Source organism: Humulus lupulus, chromosome X, assembly GCF_963169125.1.
Source record: "Humulus lupulus chromosome X, drHumLupu1.1, whole genome shotgun sequence".
Classification (NCBI taxonomy): Eukaryota; Viridiplantae; Streptophyta; class Magnoliopsida; order Rosales; family Cannabaceae; genus Humulus; species Humulus lupulus.
In genome coordinates this window covers 119,105,717-119,126,268 of record NC_084802.1, presented here as the reverse complement: position 1 = coordinate 119,126,268, position 20,552 = coordinate 119,105,717, and the positions used below count along the sequence as shown (strand labels likewise).

The window sequence follows — 20,552 nt, the reverse complement described above, 5'->3', positions numbered from 1 at the left end:
TCTTGACTCCATTCTTCCACAGACTACTCCCGCTAGCAGCTATGATTGCCATCATCTTTTCCTTGTCTCCAATAGTTTTGGCCCAAGTATCTGCTCGCATAAACCGCTGTATATAATCATTGAGAGTTTCTCCTTCCTTCTGTTGAATGTTGAATAACTTATTAGCCTATGTTGGATGTACTCAACCAGAATAAAACTATTTCTAAAACACCTTCACAAACATCTCCCATGAAATTATACTGGCTGGAGGGAACTTGAAGTACCATTCCTGAGTAGAGTCAGACAAAGTGGCAGGAAAAATCTTGCACTAAGCATCTTCAGACACCTTCTGGATGTCCATCTATATCTCAAACTTGTTTACGTGAGATACTGGATCTTCTCTTCAAGTGAAGTTGGGCAAAACTGGCATTTTGAATTTGCATGGGATTTCTGCCACAACAATTCTATTAATGAATAGGGTGCCCTTTCTTCGATCATACTCTATGTGGGACATTTTATTCCCGACCACCTACTGCACAGCCTGATTCAAGGCATCTCTCTGGGCCTGAACAACATTTGGTATTGCAGGAGTGGCTGGAGTCGCAGAGCGGTGCTTCCATATTCTTGGTCTAGTAGGGGCGGAGGCCCTAGTGATCTGAAGAGGAAGACCCTTGAGACTTCGACCGCTGCTGGTTCTGATAGGAGGGATCGGGGTGCTCAGGGTGGCCGTCAGGAAGGCAGTGATACATGGAGGAGCTATCCAGAGTGCATGAGATGCAGAAGACGCCATCCAGGCGAATGTCAGGCTAAGGTCTATTTTGTGTGTGGGGTGCTGGGACACCTCAAGGAGGACTACCCAACAGTGAAGAAAGGGGAAGCAGGGAAGGTGGACAGCTTGACTCCAGCTCGAGTGTTCACCTTGACGCAGGCAGAGGTCGAGGCTAGTCTCTCGGTGGTGACAGGTCAGCTTTCTAACGCTGGCTCTCCTTTTACTATATTGATTGACTCTGGTGCTACACATTCATTTGTTTCTAGTAAGGTGATTGATAGATTGTGTAGACCTAGTGAGTACTGTATTGTGGGTTTTGGGACTATATTGCCTACAGGGGAACTGGTAGTTTATAGGAAGTGGATTAGAGCACTGCCAGTGATGGTTGATGGTAGGGGGTTGTCAGTAGACTTGACTGAATTGGGTATGGAGGATTTTGACATTATTTTGGGGATGGATTAGCTGGCTAAATACGGAGCTACAATTGATTGTAGGAAGAAGATGGTGACCTTTGAGCTGGAGGGTGAGGATCCTGTTGTTTTCGTGGGAGTTGTATGTGGACCCCGCATACCCATGATATCAGCGCTAAGAGCCAGGGACTTATTACAGGGAGGATATATAGGCTTTCTGGCTATTGTGGTGGATACCACTAGGGTTTTGCCAATGGGGCTAGGGGAGACTAGATTGGTTCGTGAATTATTGGATGTATTCCCCCAGGATTTACCAGGGTTGCCGTCGCACAGGGAGATTCAGTTTGTCATTGAGTTGGCACCGGAGACAGAGCCAATGTCGAAGGCACCATATAGAATGGCATCAGCTGAACTGAAGGAATTGAAGATAAAGCTATAGGAACTTCTTGATTTAGGGTTTATCAGGCCTAGCTACTCGCCATGGGGTGCTCCAGTTTTGTTTGTTAAGAAGAAGGACGGGACTCTGAGGATGTGTATAGACTACAAGGAGTTGAACAAGTTGACCATCAAGAATAAGTATCCTCTACCAAGGGTTGACGACTTGTTCGATCAACTGTAGGGAAAGACGGTATTCTTGAAGATTGATCTTTGATCTGGTTATCACCAGCTGAGGATCAAGGACGAGGATATACCGAAGACGACATTCCGAACGAGGTATGGGCACTATGAGTTTCTGTTCATGTCATTTGGTTTGACCAATACCCCAGCATCCTTCATGGACTTAATGAACATGGTGTTCAAGGACTTCTTGGATCAGTTTGTCATTGTCTTCATTAACGATATTTTAGTGTATTCCAGTTCAGGGGCAGAGCACAAGCTACATCTTTCATAGGTCTTGCAGAGGTTGAGAGACCACCGATTGTACGCCAAGTTTAACAAGTGTGAGTTTTGGCTACCAGAAGTGACAGTCCTTGGAAATATAGTTGGTGAAGATGGAATTAAGGTGGATCCATCCAAGGTGGAGGTAGTGAGAGATTTTCCGAGGCCAAGGAACGCCTCGGAGGTTTGGAGTTTCCTCGGGTTAGCGGGTTACTACAGACTGTTTGTTGAAGGGTTCTCAAAGATTGCTGCACCGATGACATAATTAACACGGAAGAATTTGAAGTTCGTCTCATCAGACAAGTGTGAGAATAGTTTTCAAGAGTTGAAGCAGCGACTTATTATTGCACCTGTGCTGAGTCTTCCTTCGGAGGGAGGAAAGTTCGTGGTATATTGTGATGCATCGAGGTTGGGTTTGGGCTGTGTGTTGATGCAGAACAGGAAGGTTATAGCTTATGCATCATGGCAGCTGAAGGAGTATGAGCAGCAGTATCCTACCCATGACTTGGAGTTGGCAGCGGTGGTATTCGCACTGAAGGTCTGGCGACATTATCTGTATGGGGAAAAGTGCGAGATATACATCGATCATAAGAGTTTGAAGTACTTCTTCACGCAGAAGGACCTGAATATGAGGCAGAGGTGTTGGTTGGAGTTGGTAAAGGACTATGACTATGATATTCTTTACCATACGGGGAAAGCCAACGTAGTGGCTGATGCATTGAGTCAGAGGGGCTCGGGTGAGCTATTTAGTTCCACCCAGATTTCGAGAGAGCTGGCTGATGAGATGGCCAGAGCGAGGATAGAATTGGTGGTGGGTTGGTTGGCCAACATTACTTTGCAGTCGACCCTACTAGAGCGGATTAAGGAAGGTTAGATGGTGGATGCTCAGTTATATGAGGTTAGAGAGAATGTCTTAGCGGAGGCAGCTAAGGACTATTCTTTTTCTGAGGTTAGTCTGCTATGGTATCAGGGTCGAATTTGTGTTCCGACTAATGTGGGGATTAAACGAGAGATACTGGATGAATCTCATACTACGCCGTACTCACTTCATCTGGGTTCCATGAAGATGTATCAGGATCTATGGACATTGTATTGGTGGGCTGGGATGAAGAAGGATGTGGTGGAATACGTAGTCATGTGTTTGACCTGTCAGCAGGTGAAAGCTGAGCATCAGCGACCAGCCGGGTTGCTTCAGCCATTGGGTATTCTTGAGAGGAAGTGGGAGGATATTACGATGGAATTTGTGAGAGGTTTACCCAGGACAGTGGGGCTTCATGACTCGGTGTGGGTGATAGTGGACAGATACACCAAGTCAACTTATTTTCTTCTAGTGATGACAACATACACGGTGGATCAGTATACAGAGTTGTATGTGAGAGAGATCGTACGTCTCCATGGGGTTCCTAAGTCTATAGTGTCCGACCGGGATCCTATCTTCACCTCTAAGTTTTGGGGTAGTTTGTAGAATGCTATGGGGACTCAATTGAAGTTCAGCAAAGCCTTTCATCCTCAGACTGATGGACACTCTGAGAGGACGATTCAGGTGTTGGAGGATATGTTTAGGGCTTGTGTGATTGACTTTGAGGGATCTTGGAGTAAGTACCTTTCGTTGATTGAGTTCTCATACAACAATAGTTATCGATCAACGATTGGAGTGGCTCCTTATGAAAAGTTATATGGGAGGAGATGTAGATCGCCCATTCATTGGGATGAGATGGGTGAGAGGAAGTATTTGGGGCCGAACATGGTTCAGAAGACTAATGCTTGAGACGATTCAAGCTAGGATGCTTGCTTCACACAGTAGGCAGAAAAGATATGCTAATCCTAAGCATAGGGACGTGGAGTTCCAGGTTGGGGACCATGTGTTTCTGTGAGTTTCACTACTGCGAGGGGTGAGGAGGTTTGGGAAGAAGGGCAAGCTAAGCCCTAGATTCATTGGACCTTTTGAGATCGTGGAGAGGATCGGACAGGTGGCATACAGGTTAGCTTTGCCACCGTCGTTGTCGGGAGTTCGTGACGTATTCCATGTTTCTCTGCTTTGGAAGTACGTCTCAGATACGACACATGTGTTGAGGTATGAAGACTTGGAATTGCAGACAGATTTTTCCTATGAGGAGCGACCGGTTCAGGTCTTAGACCAGAAAGACAAGGTTACTACGGAACAAGAGAATTCCTCTGGTTAAAGTGTTATGGAGGAATAACAGGGTTGAGGAGGTGACCTGGGAGCTTGAGTCAGAGATGCGGGATTAGTATCCCGAGTTATTCAGGTAAATTTCGAGGACGAAATTCTCAGTAGGAGGGGATAGTCGTAACGACCCAAAAAAATTACTAATAAGGCTTAAGGGCCTTGATTAGTGTGCCAGGAGGGAATAATTGGTTTATGTGTGATTTAAATGATTTAATTCATGACTATGTAATGAGAATGCTTATGTGATTATATGGATATATGAGATGCATGATTATGAATATTAGTATGCATGTAGGCCCTGTTTAGATTATAAGGGCATATCTATAATTTTGGCCCGTTGAGGGCATAAATGTGATTATATGTGATAAATTGTTAAGACCACATTATTATGCGGATATATTTGTAGCATATGGCTCAAGACGGTCCTAGTGAGCGGTTTGGCGAAATAGTCACGGTGGGGAATTTATACCTAGCTCGGGGGAACCTGGGGGTATTTTCAGGAATTTAGGAGATATATTGGAGATTATTAGACATTGGATAAATAATTGGTGAAAAATTGGATGACGGGATTTAAGTGGTAAATATTACGAACACTTAAGGAAAAAGTGGGAATTGGGGACAAGTGACAACTTTACCCCTAGATTAAGTTTTATGTTAGTTATATTTTGGGATGGCATTATGGTCATTGCCAAATTAGAGATATGCTCAGCCTTTATCCTAGAATAATGCAGAAAGGTATAGAACACTTAAGAAAGAAAGAAGGAAGAATTGAATTGAAGTCTCTCACTCTCCCTCACCCTCACGTACACACTCTTTCTCACTCTCCATAGTTGAGGGCTTGTGCTAAGCTTGGGCTGGGCATTCTTGGAGGAAATCAGAAGGAGAATTAAGTTGGGTGTAGGAGCTGGAAGTTCAGAGGAAAGGCTAGCTAGTTTGAGGTATGAATTCTTGCTTTTTAGCTTTAGATTGTCACTAAGTTTGTTAGGTAGAATTTTGGGTATTCAAGGTGAAGTTAGCAGCTGAATTGGGGTAACAATTTTAGTTGAATTTGGCTAGTGATTTAGGGATGTTGTTAAGGTGTTTGAGAGGTTTATATGGGTAAATTGGTTCTGAGTTGTTCCTGATTGATTTTGAAACTGGGGAAGGATTGAGGGAAAAATCTGGGTAATTTGGTATGTTCTTGGCTTAAGGAAGAAGGAGGAAAACCCAGGTTTTCCCTGGGTTCGCAGGGCAAGCTGCGACCCAATCTGGGGGCGCCGCGGCGCGTGTGTCCCTCCTGGGCATGGGAGCTCTCTGACTTGGGGGCGCACCGCAACTTGCTTGGCCAAGTTGCGACCCGCCTCCCCTTTGGTGTGAGAGCTTGTTCTCTGACTTGGGGCAAGTCGCGACTTGTTGAGCCAAGTCGTGACCTGCCTGGGGGTTTTTAACTTGGAAGTGTTCTTAGTGTTGTTAGGGCTCGGAGGTTCGAACCTAGGGGCCTGGGACAATTTCTACTGCCTGGTTTAGTAGAAATTGAGGTCTCGGAGGCTAGTTTTGCTATCTAAGTATTTTATTTCTGATTAGGAGTTGATAGATATCGATAACTCTTGTGACTAGGTTTATCGCCAAGGCTCGAGGCTAGGGAACGTGCTCTGACTCGGTTCACCTTCTCCGCTCAGAAACAAAGGTAAGAAAAATGCACCCGGTTATGTGATCATGTTGGGACTAAGAGCTCCCTATAGTTGTATGTAGTGTCATATGATGGTATTATGCCATGGGGACATGAGATAAACGACCTAAGAGTGCTGGAATTAATATTGGCGAACAAGGACGCGACTCGGCCACTAGTAGCTGAGGTTAATTATACAATCACTGAGCTCGATCTAAGTGAGCCGGAGTCAGTGGGTTAAGTAGAGAGTGCGGGCTAAGGGTGTCGAACCTGGATATTGTATGATATGTTTATTGATGTTAGTCTGATGATTATGGCAAGTTTATTACTTGGATGTTTGATTATTGGTTTGTAGATTGATATCATTAATTATGTGAACAATGCGATTTGTTGAGTGTCTGATTGATGATTTATGAATTATTTGACAATTGATTATTGATTATGCATTGTTATATGGTTTTCTTGCTGGGCCTTGGCTCACGGGTGCTATGTGTTGCAGGTAAAGGCAAGGGTAAGCTGGACCAACCCTGATTTGGAGAGCTTTGGGGGCGGAATGTACATAGCCGGCTGCTCGACCGCCACAGCCGAGGGGTGATACAGGGACAGGGGACCCTAAAATGCCTATTTTGCCATTAGAATGGCTAATGGTTGTTTATAACCCTTGAGATTTTGTAAACTGTTCTTTAACCCTGTTTATTTTTTGGATCCCATGTAACAAACATTTATTTAAATGAAAATTTTTCTTTTCTGACCAAAATCTTTTAACCTTAGTTCAGTAATGGTTTAGCGACACATTTTCAACTAAATGACTTGATTCGCAAGTCTTACACCTTTATCAATACACAGTGTAACGGTCTTGGTTATCCAGAGCATTACACTGACATTACTATGTTGTGGGGGATCTTGGACCACAGTGCCTGAGTCCACCTGCCTCCTGCTCCCCGAGGGACATTGTCCCCTGCCAGGAGGGTTCTGTTCCCCAGCTGTTTGGAATCTAAGGCTTCTGGGATGCGGCTCACCCCTATTCTGTCTGTGTTGCTGAGCGTTATCTCGACCAGATCAAGAGGGTGGCTGCTCCTCGTTGTTTCTGTCAGCATTCTAGGTTTGCCTTTCCTGTTGAGCAGCTGGAGGTTGTTCTGGTCTTTGCGAAATCCTTTGGTGTGGTGGATTGTGATGATATTGAGGATGATCTGACTGCGGATTTTGAGTTTGGTGGCTGATCTGGCTGAGAGGTTGGTGCAGGTTGTCCTCGAGCTAACAAAATGACTGCCTCTAAAGTTGTTGTGGCATCTCTCTGCCGACGATCCATCTCATCCTCCCGCTCATTCAACTCTCGGTGCTGCCAGCCAATCTCCATTTGTTGTAGCACCATTGTTTCGGTCACATTCTCTTGGTTAGCTTTCAGAGTCGCTAACTCCTCTTGCAACACTATCAAAGTTGTTCGCAAGGTTTCAACATCCATCTCTTCCTCTACCAATTCCACTTGTGGCTTGTCCTTCGCTACACCTTGTGGAGGAGGTGGAATTGGCACACTTTCAGATATCTGGCCAGTTTGACCCGCTCTCCTTGAGTTCTTTTCCCTTGTTTATCTTGAAGTCCTTGAGTTCAACTCTCAATGAAAGCACCGAAATGTTGACCCTCGATTTGGTCAATGACACGAAGTCAGTAAAAATGATAAAAATAAAATGAATTGAACTCAAGAAGGTAAACAACACAAATATTTATAGTGGTTTGGCCCCAAAGAATAGTAATGACCTACGTCCACTTCGTCTTCTTATTATTGTAGAACTTCAAAACCTGTGATCAGTGAACTACGATCCATGAGTTTCACGAGGCTGAAGATGAGTACAAGTTTTGTGGATAAAAACAATATATTTCTCTCTAGATTACAAAATGATTCTCCTTTCCCTAAATGAATCCCATGAGTCCTATTTATAGGCACAAGGATGTATATGTGGGCCTATGGGCCGTCCTTAACTTGTGTTACAAGAATATTTAAATAATAACATAAATAATAATATTTATATATAAAGAAAGTTAAATATCCTAGAAATATCTAACTCATAACTGCATTTGAATTATAGTGTAACGCCCCAACTAATTCTAAGACTTTGGACCATTAAAACTACTATACATAGACACTATTTTCAAGAAAACATACATAAGAAATATTCACAACTTTATTAAAAACTCTAAAGTAAAAGTTAAAATACATAAATGAGAGGTATGGGATCCCATTGTTTAAAAAAAAAACACAACTTTAAACTTAAATGAAATTGTTTACAAAACTAAATGCGGAAAATACATAAAAACATGATAAAAAGACTAAAAATAACGTCATCCTCGAATCGTTCACACAGTCCATCGAATCCCTTCATCCTTAATACACAAACCAAGCTTCAAAGAATCCTTCCGCTGCCATAACTATTTTCCTGGATACATAAAAATAAACTAATGAGCCTAATGCCCAGCAAGGAAAATCTACTAGCACATACAACATAAACATAAACATAAGACTATATCAAAATCATATACTATAAAACATATGACTATAAAACATCTATTAAAGCTCTAACCCATGATCATGGTAAACATTTGGGGTTTGCTAGCTAACAACTATAAGCCTCAAAATACATTGAGGTTTGCTAGCTAAGCAACTATAAGCCCTTAAGCAACATAAAAACATTTAGGGATTGCTAGCTAACAACTATAAGCCTCAAAATACATTGAGGTTTGCTAGCTAAGCAACAATGAGCCCCAAGGACTACAAGACATAATTATATATCAAAACACGTAACATATTATAACATAAGCATATCAAAACATATAAGCATATAAACACTATCCTGTTTTCCTTACCAAAACTGGGATAATTGAGAACAAGGACGGGATTTGGAACACTCCTAAAACCAACAATAAGAATGTGAGTAATTCTAAAGAAAGACATGATAAAGAAATGAACTAAACCACCAAGATGAAACTTGCCAACAAGAAACCTTAAGTTCAAAGAACTTAAATACCTAACCATAAAACCATAAACAAAAGTTAGGATCTGAAAGAGAGTTAAGGAAAACTAAGGAATCATAAAGAATAGAACTTATGAATAATATTACCTTGGATGAACTAGAACCGATCTAAACTTCAATATCGAAAACACACTTTATCTCACTACCCAAGTGTTTATAAAGCTTAAGATGATAAAGCTTTTATTCCCCAAAACCCAAGTGTATAACTCTATAGAAATCCTAGCAGCTTGAAGGCTCTGAACACAGCTTCAAGAATGAAGAAAATGGCTGAGCACTAGGTCCTATTTATAGAGTTTGAGGAGTGAAATTATCCTATTAAAAAAAATACTTAAATCCTTAAATAAACATGATTATGACAAGTGTCATGCTCTTAGTGGTTCTGGAAGGTTCTAGAGTTTCTAGATCTTTCTTTGATTTAAAAAAAATATTTAATTTCATTCTAACTATAATCAAAATTTAAATTTAAATATAATAGAATCCTAACTTCTAACTTCCTAAATCAACATAACTAGAGCTGTAAGGTTTTGATGTAGACTATCTTTATATCGTTAGAAAGCTAATTCAATTATCTACAACTTTGTAGAAATACTATTTTTCGAAATTCATAACATAACTAGGTCAAAAATTGGTCGTAACAATTCTTGTAAACATAAAAGAAAAGTTGAGTTTAAAAAGATATACGGGCATGAGGTTTCTCTCTAAGCTGCTCCATGGCGAGACGTAAGAGAGTACACCAGAAGCCAGTTTCAATCGACAATGGCAATGTGGACAAGGATGGTGACGAGAGTAGACATGTGGGCGTGGGTGGTGAATCGGTTGTAGTCGACGATGATGCTCTTCCAGCTAAGACGGAGGATGTTTTCAAGGACTCGATGGCAGAATTTCCAGAGATTGGAGGGTCGGTGAAAGGTGATTTGCTTAGGGATAAGGTGGATTTGGCCCAGACTGGTTTGAGATGGAGTGAGCAAGAAGAAGATCTTAATAATTATGCTAATCAAGCTAAGGATAAGTGGGCATCATTCAAAGATCTGTTGCCGAACCAAGGGGGTGCTCGGTTACAATTTGAGGAGCCATTAGTTCAGGATGGTCATCGAATTGCTCAGGTGGAGTTAGAAGAAATAGCGGTTGAAACATCTAATTGGAATTCTGCTGTAGTGTGTACGGTTTTGGGTGCTAACTCCCCGTTCACCGTTTTTGAGGGTTTCATCAAGAGAATGTGGGGAAAACTGGGTATAGAGCGAATAGCGAGATTAAATGCTTGCCATACGTTGGTCAAGTTCAGGGATGAAACGACTAGGGATCTGGTACTAGAAAATGGAGTTTTGCACTTTGATAGAAAACCAGTCATTGTTAGGCCATGGACAGTTGAATTAGATCATTTGAGGATGATTAAATCGGTCCCAGTTTGGGTGAGGTTGCCCGGTTTGGGGCTTCAGTATTGGGGAACCAAATGCCTTAGTGCTTTAGTTAGTACTCTTGGCAAACCAATCATGGTGGATAAGGTTACAATGGATAGGTCTATGATGCAATTTGCTATAGTTTTAGTTGATATTGACATAGCTGATGAGGTCCCGAAATCCATTCAGTTCTTGAATGAAAGAGGTCAATTAATGGAACAATTTGTTGAGTTTGAGTGGCTACCCACACAATGTAAGCTGTGCAAGGTGTTTGGTCATACTGAATCTTTATGTAATAAGAAAAAAGATGTAGTTTGGAGACCAAAAGATCAGTTAGTTAATGGATCCAAATTGGATAACTCGGTGGAGGAGAATATAAGGGGCAATTCTGTGGTGCACAAGGTGGCTAGTTCTTCAGCGCCAGGTACAGGAGAGGGGGACAAGACTAATTTGCATGACAAGGCACTGAAAGGTTCACAAGTTCAGACAAATACAGAGTCGGATGCAGTTGATTTTAACCAAGTTTCCAAAGGAGACCAGGTGTCTGTTGACCGTGGTTCAGTTAGTATGGTAGAAACAGAAGGAGATTGGATTACTCCTAGGAAAGTTAGGGGGAAGAAATCGCTGACTTATAAGGCTCAGAACAGGGTTAAAAACACTTATAATGTCTTACTAGATAAGAATGGGGAGGATGCGAATTTGGCTTTGCTTGCAAATAAAAAATCTGATGGTAGAGTTCCAAATTCTTAGCTGCAATGTTCGGGGTTTGAATAAGAGGGAAAAACAGAGATCCCTTAGTGTTTTTTGTCGAATAAATAAGATTGGTTTGGGTGCTTTTCTTGAAACCAAGATAAGAGGTGAGAAAGTGGAGGATATGATGAGTAGGTTTTTTGATGGGTGGAATTATTTTAAAAGTTCTCTTTGTGAAGGTAGAATCTTGCTGGTTTGGAGGAGTAGTTTGCTTTTTGTTGATGTTCTTCAAGAGAGTGATCAAATTGTTCATACTGTTATCAAGGAACATCATTCTAAGAGGGTGTACTGTGTGACATTTTCTTATGGGCGAAACTTGGTCCAGGAAAGAGCTCAGATGTGGCTTGACTTATCTTGCCTTAGTTTCCCTGTTGCTCCCTGGTTGTTGGCTGGAGACTTCAACACTGTGTTTGAGTTTGAGGACGGAAAAGGGGGTCGGCCAGTTACTTATGCTGAGTTGGTTGATGCTCAGAGATGGCGTGGTCATGGGTTAGCTGATGAGCTAGGTTCAATTGGTTCTCAATATACTTGGACTAATAACCAAACAGCTGATGCTAGGATTTATTCCAAAATAGATCGAGTCTTTAAAAATGAGGAGTGGCTTGTCCTCTTTCTTGCTTCAGTGGCTGTCAAACAGTGGGACATGCTATCAGATCACTGCTATTGCATTATTAAGTTGTTTCAGGAGGTCCTCACTGGGTTCAAGCCTTTTAGATTTTATAACATGTGGGTGGAGCATAATAAATTTAAGTCTACTGTTATGCAAAGTTGGCAAAAACCAGTAGCTGTTGGAGGTTTTACTGGTGTGTTAATGAAACTTCAGAGACTTAGCCATGTCTTAAGGAGGTTTAATAAGTCTGATTTTGGTGATATTGAGAGCAACTTCCAGATGGCTAAAATGGTGTATAACCAGGCCCAAGGTAACCTCCAGCAGGATCCTTTTTCTTCTGTGTTTCAGGCTGAGGAAAAGCTGGCGCTTGAGGCTCTGGTTTAGAGTTCCAGATTTTATGATAGTTTTTTGAGGCAAAAAAGTAAAGTTAATTGGCTCAAATTTGGGGACGATAATACAGCGTATTTCCATGCTTGTTTGAAGCAGAGGAAGGAAATAAATAGAATTGCCTCTTATGTTTCTGACAATGGTCAGCTTGTTGAGAAGTATGAGGAGGTGGTGGATCATTTCTTACATCATTTTAGAAATGTTTTGGGCAGTCAAAGTAAGGCTTCGGGTTCTATCCACATGGATTGCTTTGTTCATGGTAATATCCTTTCTTTAGAGCATCAACTGGCTTTAGTTAATCCGTTTACCAAGAAGGATGTTAGAAATGCTATGTTTAGCATAGGATCTATAAAGCGTCCGGGACCGGATGGATATGGGTCGGGTTTCTTTCAAGCTATGTGGAATGAGATTGGTGATGAAGTTTCAGAGGCTGTTTTGGGTTTCTTTCAGCATGGCATTCTTCCAAAAAATCTGAATAATGCTTTGTTGTCATTGATTCCTAAAATTGCTAATCCGACGAAGGCTGTGGAGTATAGGCCTATTGCTTGCTGCAATACTTTGTATAAGTGTATTTCTAAGATGATGTGTGAGAGACTCAAAAGGGTACTTCCTTTTCTTGTTCATCAAAATCAAGGGGCGTTCATTAAGGATAGGCTTTTAGCGCATAACATTCTTATTTTTCAGGATATCCTTAAGGGTTATAAAAGAAAACATATTTCCCCTAGATGTGTGATGAAGGTCGATCTCAGCAAGGCTTATGACTCCATTGATTGGCATTTTTTAGAGGCGATTCTTACTGGTTTTTGTTTCCCGAAGCAATTTATTAACTGGATTTTGGTGTGTTTAAGGGATGCTTCTTATTCTATTTTTCTTAATGGTAGAGTGCAGGGCTGTTTTACGGGTAGGAGGGGGCTGAAGCAAGGTGATCCAATCTCTCCGCTCTTATTTGTTCTAGTTATGGAGTTCTTCACTAGGATGCTTATTCGAGCTACTCAAAACAGGGATTTTAAGTTTCACCCTCGGTGCAGGAGATTGAATCTGGTGAGCCTTTGCTTTGCGGACGGTCTTGTGATATTTTGCAAAGGTCATAGTGCTTCTGTTCAGATTATTAAGCAGTGTTTTAATGAGTTCAGTGAGGTTTCTAGTTTGACAGCTAATTTGGACAAGTCCAGAGTTTACTTTGGGGGTTTAACAGAGGTAGAGACTAGGGATATTTTAAGAGATTTGCACTCTGCTGAAGGTGATTTCCCCTTAAAATATCTAGGTGTTCCGCTAAGACCTACAAAGTGGAGGGCGGGGGATTGCGCTACTATTATTCAAAAAATTCAGCTGAAGCTTTTCCATTGGTCTAATCGGCATCTCTCATATGCTGGAAGAGCTCAGCTCATTCAATCTGTTCTTTTGGGAATTAGATCATTTTGGATGAGTATTTTTCTCCTCCCTAAGAGTGTAATTAATGAGATTGATAGCCTGTGTAGGAGATTTCTGTGGGGGACCAGCAAAGGGAATGATAACAGAAGTAAGCTCCACCTCATAGCTTGGAACCAAGTTTGCTTGCCTAAATGTTTGGGGGGTATCGGGTTCAAGGAAGGGGCCAATTGGAATATGGTTCTTCTTGCTAAGTATATTTGGGCTGTGTCTACTAAACAAGATATTCTTTGGGTTAAATGGATTGATTCTGTTTATCTTAAAGGCCAATCTTTTTGGGAGTATAATATTCAATCTGACGTGAGCTGGTATTGGCGTAAGCTAATCAAGATGAGGGCATTCATTAGCAAGGAGATGATAGATAAAGCTATAGTTAACAGCAAATTTAAAACCAGTAAGATGTATTTTCAGCTGATGAATAGAGATAAGGTGCCTTCGGCTTCTGTTATTTGGTGTAGCTTGTCCTTACCTAAACACAGGTTTATTCTTTGGCAAGCTTCCTTGAAGCATCTTTTAACTAGGGACAATTTATTGAAGTGCCATTTGCAGCTGACTTCTTCCCTGTGTCCAATTTGTGAAGTGCAGCAGGAGTGTCATGAGCACTTATTTTTTCAATGTCAGTTTTCTTATCAAGTGAGGAAAGGTGTGGCTAACTGGCTGGGAAGTTTGATTTGGCCTGCTTGTTTCCAGGATTGGATTAGGTGGATGGAGGGGAAGCCGAAGAGTCTTCAGCAGAAGATAGTTGCTGCTGGGTTAGCTGCTTCTGTGTATCTGGTTTGGTGGAACAGAAACCAGTGTGTTTTTAACTCCTTTTCGATGTCTGTTTGCAAGGCTGTTTCTCTGGTTCAAGATAGTATTAAGGCTAGAGTTTCTAGTTTGTCTAAGGCTAAGATGAAGAGCACTGACATTGTTTTTCTTAGAAGCCTGAATCTGTTGTAATTTTCTGTTTGTTGGGCTCTTTGTGAGCTGTTCTGTATGTTGTCTCGGTTTGCCGAGCTCCTTTTGAGCTGTTTCTGTTTTTGAATTCTTTGTGAATTGTTTTTGTTTTTGGTTTGGTTTGTTAATAATATTCTTTGTTCATCAAAAAATTGGTCGTAAGTTACAATACCCTAATGTTACGGAAAATCTATTTAATTATCTAAATAACAACCTAGTCCACAAATAAACAAGATTGTGACAAATGTCATGCTCCTAATGGTCTTGGAAGATTCTAGATCTTTCTTGAACTTTCTTTTATTTAAACTATAATTAAATCCTTAAATAAACATGCACATAACAAGTGTCATGATCTTATTAATTCTATCTAAACCTTATAGTATAATAAATAACATCTTTATAATCAGCTATATTAATCAAACCTTATGTTATAATTAATATTCTAAAACTATAGGTTAAACTTATAAAATCTATAAGTGTTTCCACGAGTGTTCAACTAAGTCCCGGCTTGAACCAAAATCCACAGTAACTATCATACTATAACTACTACTAGCTGCTCCTACTGCTACTGCTACTACTGCTACTGCTACTGCTGCTGCTGCTGCTGCTGCTCCCGGCTTGAACCAAAATCCACAGTAACTATCATACTATAACTACTACTAGCTGCTCCTACTGCTCCTACTGCTACTGCTGCTGCTGCTGCTGCTGCTTACTGCTGCTGCTACTTGCTGCTGCTGCTGCTTACTGCTACTGCTACTTACTGCTGCTGCTGCTGCAGCTGCTGCTACTATCTAACTAGCTAAGTAAAGTTCTAGGACTCTACAATTCTCCCCTACTAAAAAGAATTTTGTCCTTGAAATTTACTTACCAAACAATCCCGGATACCGGGCTAACATGTCCTCCTCCAACTCCCACGTTGCCTCCCGTTCAAAACTATTACTCCATATGACTTTGACTATCGAAAAACCCTTGGACCGTAACTGCTTCATCCCTCTATCTAGGATGCTAACCGGTCGTTCCTCGTAACTCAAGTCATTTTGGAGTGCTATCGTATTGTACTTGAGGACGTGAGATGGGTCTGACACATATCTACACAGCATCGAGATGTGAAATACATTGTGACTATATGCTAAAGTTGGCGGTAGGGCTAATCTATATTCAACTGTTTCCACCTTGTCCAATATCTCAAAATGACCTATAATGTAACACTCTGGTTACCCCAAGACCATTACGGTGAATGATGAACCGTGAATTTAACTCGCTACCGGAGTTCTTTGGTTAAAAACGTGCTTGTAGGTGTTATTAACAGGTTAAGGTGGAAAACCAATAAGAGGAAAGGATATATTTTATTTAAAACATAAAACTATTCATGGGCCCATAAAAACGTTTACAAGTTGTTTACGATACAAAATGGTCATTACAGTTTGAAATTTACAACCCGCCGATATAAGCGGCAAAAATAGGGTAAACCCCCTAGTTCCTCTGAAAACTCCTTGGCTGTGGTGGTCAAGCGGCCACATATGTACACATCACCACCTAAGCTCTCCACTCAAGGCTGGGTGAGCTTTTCTTTCCCTTTACCTGCACCACATAGCACCCATATGCCAAAGCCCAGCACGAAAACACAGTAATGCATATAAATATTAACAAATGATTATTATTATAATCACATAGTGCTTATAGCTCTGAACAGATCAGTGAATATCACTTTGTGTTTACAATAACCATGAAAGAAGCTTATAGCTCTTAATCAAATGAGTGATTTAACACTTGAGGTTCTGGTAAACAATATTAAGTGACTGACAAGCAAGTCACTAGCTTAAACAGATGAGTGACTGCTGGGTAAGTCACTAGCTTAAACAGATGAGTGACTGGTGGGTAGTCACTAGCATCAACAGATGAGTGACTGATGGGTATTCACTAGCTTAAATAGATGAGTGACTAATGGGTAAGTCACACAAGCGCTTTTAGTTTTCATCGAACTTGAGGTCGGTCCGGCATTGACGCTCCACTGAGTCATTTAATGAAAATGTCGATTAGATCTACTATTTTTTGGCTTATGTTGAACACGCTAAGTCCGTTCTTGACTTATGAGTCAGCATTGTGTGACCAATGTCCAGTACCACTGCCGAACTTGATTAATGAGTCACAGCTTCACAGTTGATACTGACACCTTTGCCAATTCTGACTATTCAGTCAGTACCATGCACAAGTGAGCAAGATTTGCTAAGCATTCAATAATCAATCAATGTCCACATTAAAGCATTCAACATGCCTCATGAATAACCATGCATGTCACATATGGGATTTTTCTTACCTCTGGTTGAAGCGAGAATTAATAAAAGAACGACCCTTGAGAACTATATGTCTTTTAGCTCCTTAGCGGTCACCTAGTCATAACCAAATGGAATAAAATAAATCAATAAATGGTTCACAATCTAAAACCACAGTCCCGGGACCAATCTCGCACTCTCGGGACTCTTAATCCACCCAACCGGGGCAAAGGAACCAAACCCCGAGCCTTAAAGATCATCCCGAGCCCTAAAAATGACATCCCCTGAAATTGGCCTAGCGCTGGGACGCTGCCCATTGGTGCTGGGGTGCTAACCCAAGGCAGAGAGGCCCTAGCCTCTGCCCTGCATAGCGCTGGGGCGCCAACTTCAGACCAGAAAAGTTTCTGGTTTTCCCTCCTTCCAACTTCCTTTGAAACCAACCTTCCAAACCAATCCCAAACCCTACCAAAACATCTAATTCAACCCCTAAAATTCATCTACATCACACCCTCATCAAAACCCAAGCAATCTTACTCAAAAACCTCCACTATTTCCCAACTATCCACATCAAAATCCATAAGCTAAAATCTATAAGAAAAACAGAGTATAGCTTAAAATTCATGGATCATTTCCTACCTCAAGCTGGTTTTGGGTCCTCTTCAATGGATGAACTAAGTCTATAACATTCAAGCTTTGATTTCCTAGCTTGATTCTTCAATTTGGGATCAAAAACTTCAAAGGAGAAAGAGGGAAGATGATGAGTGTGAGCAGCAAGAACAACACTCTGTTTTTGGGTAAACTTCTACAGCCTTCAAAGCTGATATATATCTTTGGGGTGAAATGACTATTTTGCCCCTAGGTCATTTAATAGTTTCTAAAGACTCCCAAGGGTAAAATTTTCCTTTCCAACCTATTTCATTAATCATAATACCAATAATTCATATCCCGTTACCCATTAATTCCCGGCACCGCTCTAATCATTAAACCACCCCGAGCCTCGAACTTAATCCCATTATGACTAAACCGCTACTTAATATTCAAAGATCGTCTCATGTCGAATAGCCCGGACAAATCCACATTATAATGTGGCCTTAACAATATATCACCGACATGCATACATATATACAATTACACCCTCAATGGGCCAAATTACCAAAACACCCTTGTAATAAAATGTGGACCCACATGCATGCATTTAACATCATATTATAATATAATTCACATAAACATGCATATAACCATTTAATGGCATAATTAATCAATTATGGCTCTCTGGGCCTACTAATCCAACCATTAAACCACATTAGGGATTTCGGGGCTTTACAACTATCCCCTCCTTACAGAAATTTCATCCTCGAAATTTACCTGAACAACTCGGGATACTGATTCTGCATATCTGACTCTAGCTCCCAGGTACCTTCCTCGACCTTGCTATTCCTCCACAATACCTTAACAAAGGTATCATCTTATTCCTGAGGACTTTTTCCTTTCTGTCAAGTATCTGGACTAGATGCTCCTCGAGAGATCTGCCTCAAGCTCCAGATCTTCATAACTCAAAATATGATTCACATCAGACACATACCTCCGAAGAGCTGAAACATGAAACACATTATGCACAGCTGACAATGCCGGAGGCAAGGCTAACATGTAAGCCACCAGACCAATCCTCTCTAGGATCTCAAATGGACCTACAAACCTAGGGCTGAGCTTGCCCTTCTTCCCAATCCTTCTCACCCCTTTCCATGGTAAGACTCTAAGGTAGACATAGTCTCCCACTTGGAACTCCACGTTCCTGCGCTTGGGATCTGCATAGCTCTTCTGTCTACTCTGAGAAGCAAGCATCCGAGCTCTAATCTTCTCAATGGCCTCACTGGTCCTTTGAACTGCCTCAGGATCCAAGTATCTCCTTTCACCTGTCTAATCCCAATGAATGGGAGATCTGCACTTCCTACCATACATCATCTCATAAGGTGCAACCCCAAGGTAGACTGATAATTGTTGTTGTAGGAAAACTCTATCAAAGGTAGATACTTACTCCAAGATCCACCAAAGTCCAGCACACATGCTCGCAGCATGTCTTCTAATATCTGGATTGTCCTCTCAAATTGCCCATCTGTCTGAGGATGATAAGCAGTACTGAACTTCAACTGTGTTCCCATGGCCTTTTGTAAACTTTCTCAGAACTTTGAAGTAAAAGTGGGGTCCCGATCTGACATGATCGACCTAGGCGTTCCATGGAATCGCATGATCTCTCTCACATAGAGATCTGCATACTGGTCAACTATATAAGTAGTCCACACTGGCAAGAAGTGAGCTGACTTGGTGTAGCGATCCACTATAACCCAAATAGAATCATGCTGACCAAGTCCTGAGTAAGCCCACCATGAAATCCATTGTGATGTCCTCCCACTTCCACTCTGGGATATCCAGAGGCTGCAATAACCCTGCCAGCCTCTGATGCTCAGCCTTGACCTGTTGACATGTCAAGCACTTAGCCACATACTCCCCTACGTCTCTCTTCATTGCCGACCACCAATACAATGATCTCACATCCTGATACATCTTCGTGGTGTCTGGATGCAAAGAGTAAGGTGAATTATGAGATTCATCCAGAATCTCTCGCCTCAAAGCAGTGTCTAACGGAACACATATCTGCCCCTTGTATCTCAACAAGCCCAAATCAGACACTGTACAATCTCTGGATGCTCCATCCAAAACAACCTCTATGATCTTGATCAGCTATGGATCACTCAACTGACCCTCCTTAATTCTTTCCAACAGTGTAGACTGTAGCGCAATATTAGCCAACTAGCCTACCAGTAACTCTATACCAGCTCTGGTCATATCATCTGCTAACTCTCTAGCTATCAGCCTCGCACCATAAATCTGTCCCAGACCCTTCCGGCTTAAAGCATCAGCTACCATGTTGGCCTTTCCTGGATGATACAAAATCTCACAGTCATAATCTTTCACTAACTCCAGCCAATGCCTTTGTCTCATATTCAGATCTTTCTGGGTGAAGAAGTATTTCAGGCTCTTGTGGTCTGTATAGATCTCATACTTCTCTCCATAAAGATAATGCCTCCATATCTTTAGAGCAAAGACCACAGTCGCCAACTCCAAATCATGAGTGGGATATCTTTTTTCATACTCCTTCAACTGACATGAAGCATAAGCAATTACCTTCTCTGATTGCATCAGAACACAGCCCAAACCCTGATGAGAAGCATCACAATAAATCAAAAACTTCTCCTGATCTGTCGGAAGACTCAAAATTGGAGCTGTAATTAACCTCTACTTCAGTTCCTGGAAGCTGTTGTCACATTTATCTGACCACACAAATTTCTGACTCTTGCGTGTCAGCTCAGTCAATGAACTAGCAATCTTTGAGAACCTTTCCACGAAACGCCTATAATAACCTGCCAATCCAAGGAAACTTCTAACCTCATAAGCATTCTTTGGCCTTGGCCAATCTTTGACTGCTTCAATCTTCGCTGGATCTACCTTAATCCCCTCCTTACTGACAATATGCCCAAGAAAGGATACCTGAGATAACCAGAACTCACATTTCTTGAACTTTGCGAACAATCTGTGTTCCCTCAGTCTCTGTAGAACCCACCTCAGATGCTGCTCATGCTCTGACTCAGACTGAGAATATACCAAGATATCATCGATGAAAACGATCACAAACTGATCCAGATAATCCTTGAACACTCTGTTCATCATATCCATAAAAAAGCAGCAGGGGCATTAGTCAATCCAAAAGACATTACTTAGAACTCATAATGTCCGTACCTGGTACGAAAAGCAGTCTTCGGTATATCTCCCTCGTTAACGCTCAACTGATGATAACCAGAACGAAGGTCGATCTT

The 20,552-nt window shown here is 41.4% G+C and overlaps 2 protein-coding genes across 2 annotated transcripts; both read left to right on the top strand.

The window, feature by feature from the left end:
* The first annotated feature begins 9,609 nt into the window (after window positions 1-9,609).
* On the top strand, window positions 9,610-11,046 carry LOC133806201 (uncharacterized). Its single transcript, XM_062244325.1, has one exon. It carries the CDS (start codon window positions 9,610-9,612, stop codon window positions 11,044-11,046), a length of 1,437 nt encoding a protein of 478 aa, XP_062100309.1.
* A 127-nt stretch (window positions 11,047-11,173) lies between these two features.
* Window positions 11,174-14,410, top strand: LOC133806200 (uncharacterized). The gene is made up of 2 exons (XM_062244324.1): window positions 11,174-12,034; window positions 12,143-14,410. The coding sequence occupies exons 1-2, from the start codon at window positions 11,174-11,176 to the stop codon at window positions 14,408-14,410; spliced, it is 3,129 nt and encodes a 1,042-aa protein (XP_062100308.1).
* The last annotated feature ends 6,142 nt before the right edge of the window (window positions 14,411-20,552 follow it).

Excerpts from the sequence above, each read along its gene's own strand:
- LOC133806200 (XM_062244324.1), top strand. The coding sequence starts at position 11,174 with ATGAGTAGGTTTTTTGATGGGTGGAATTATTTTAAAAGTTCTCTTTGT. Across the intron at positions 12,035-12,142 it reads AGCTGGCGCTTGAGGCTCTG|AGGAAGGAAATAAATAGAAT; the intron begins GTTTAGAGTTCC and ends TGTTTGAAGCAG.
- LOC133806201 (XM_062244325.1), top strand. The coding sequence starts at position 9,610 with ATGGCGAGACGTAAGAGAGTACACCAGAAGCCAGTTTCAATCGACAAT.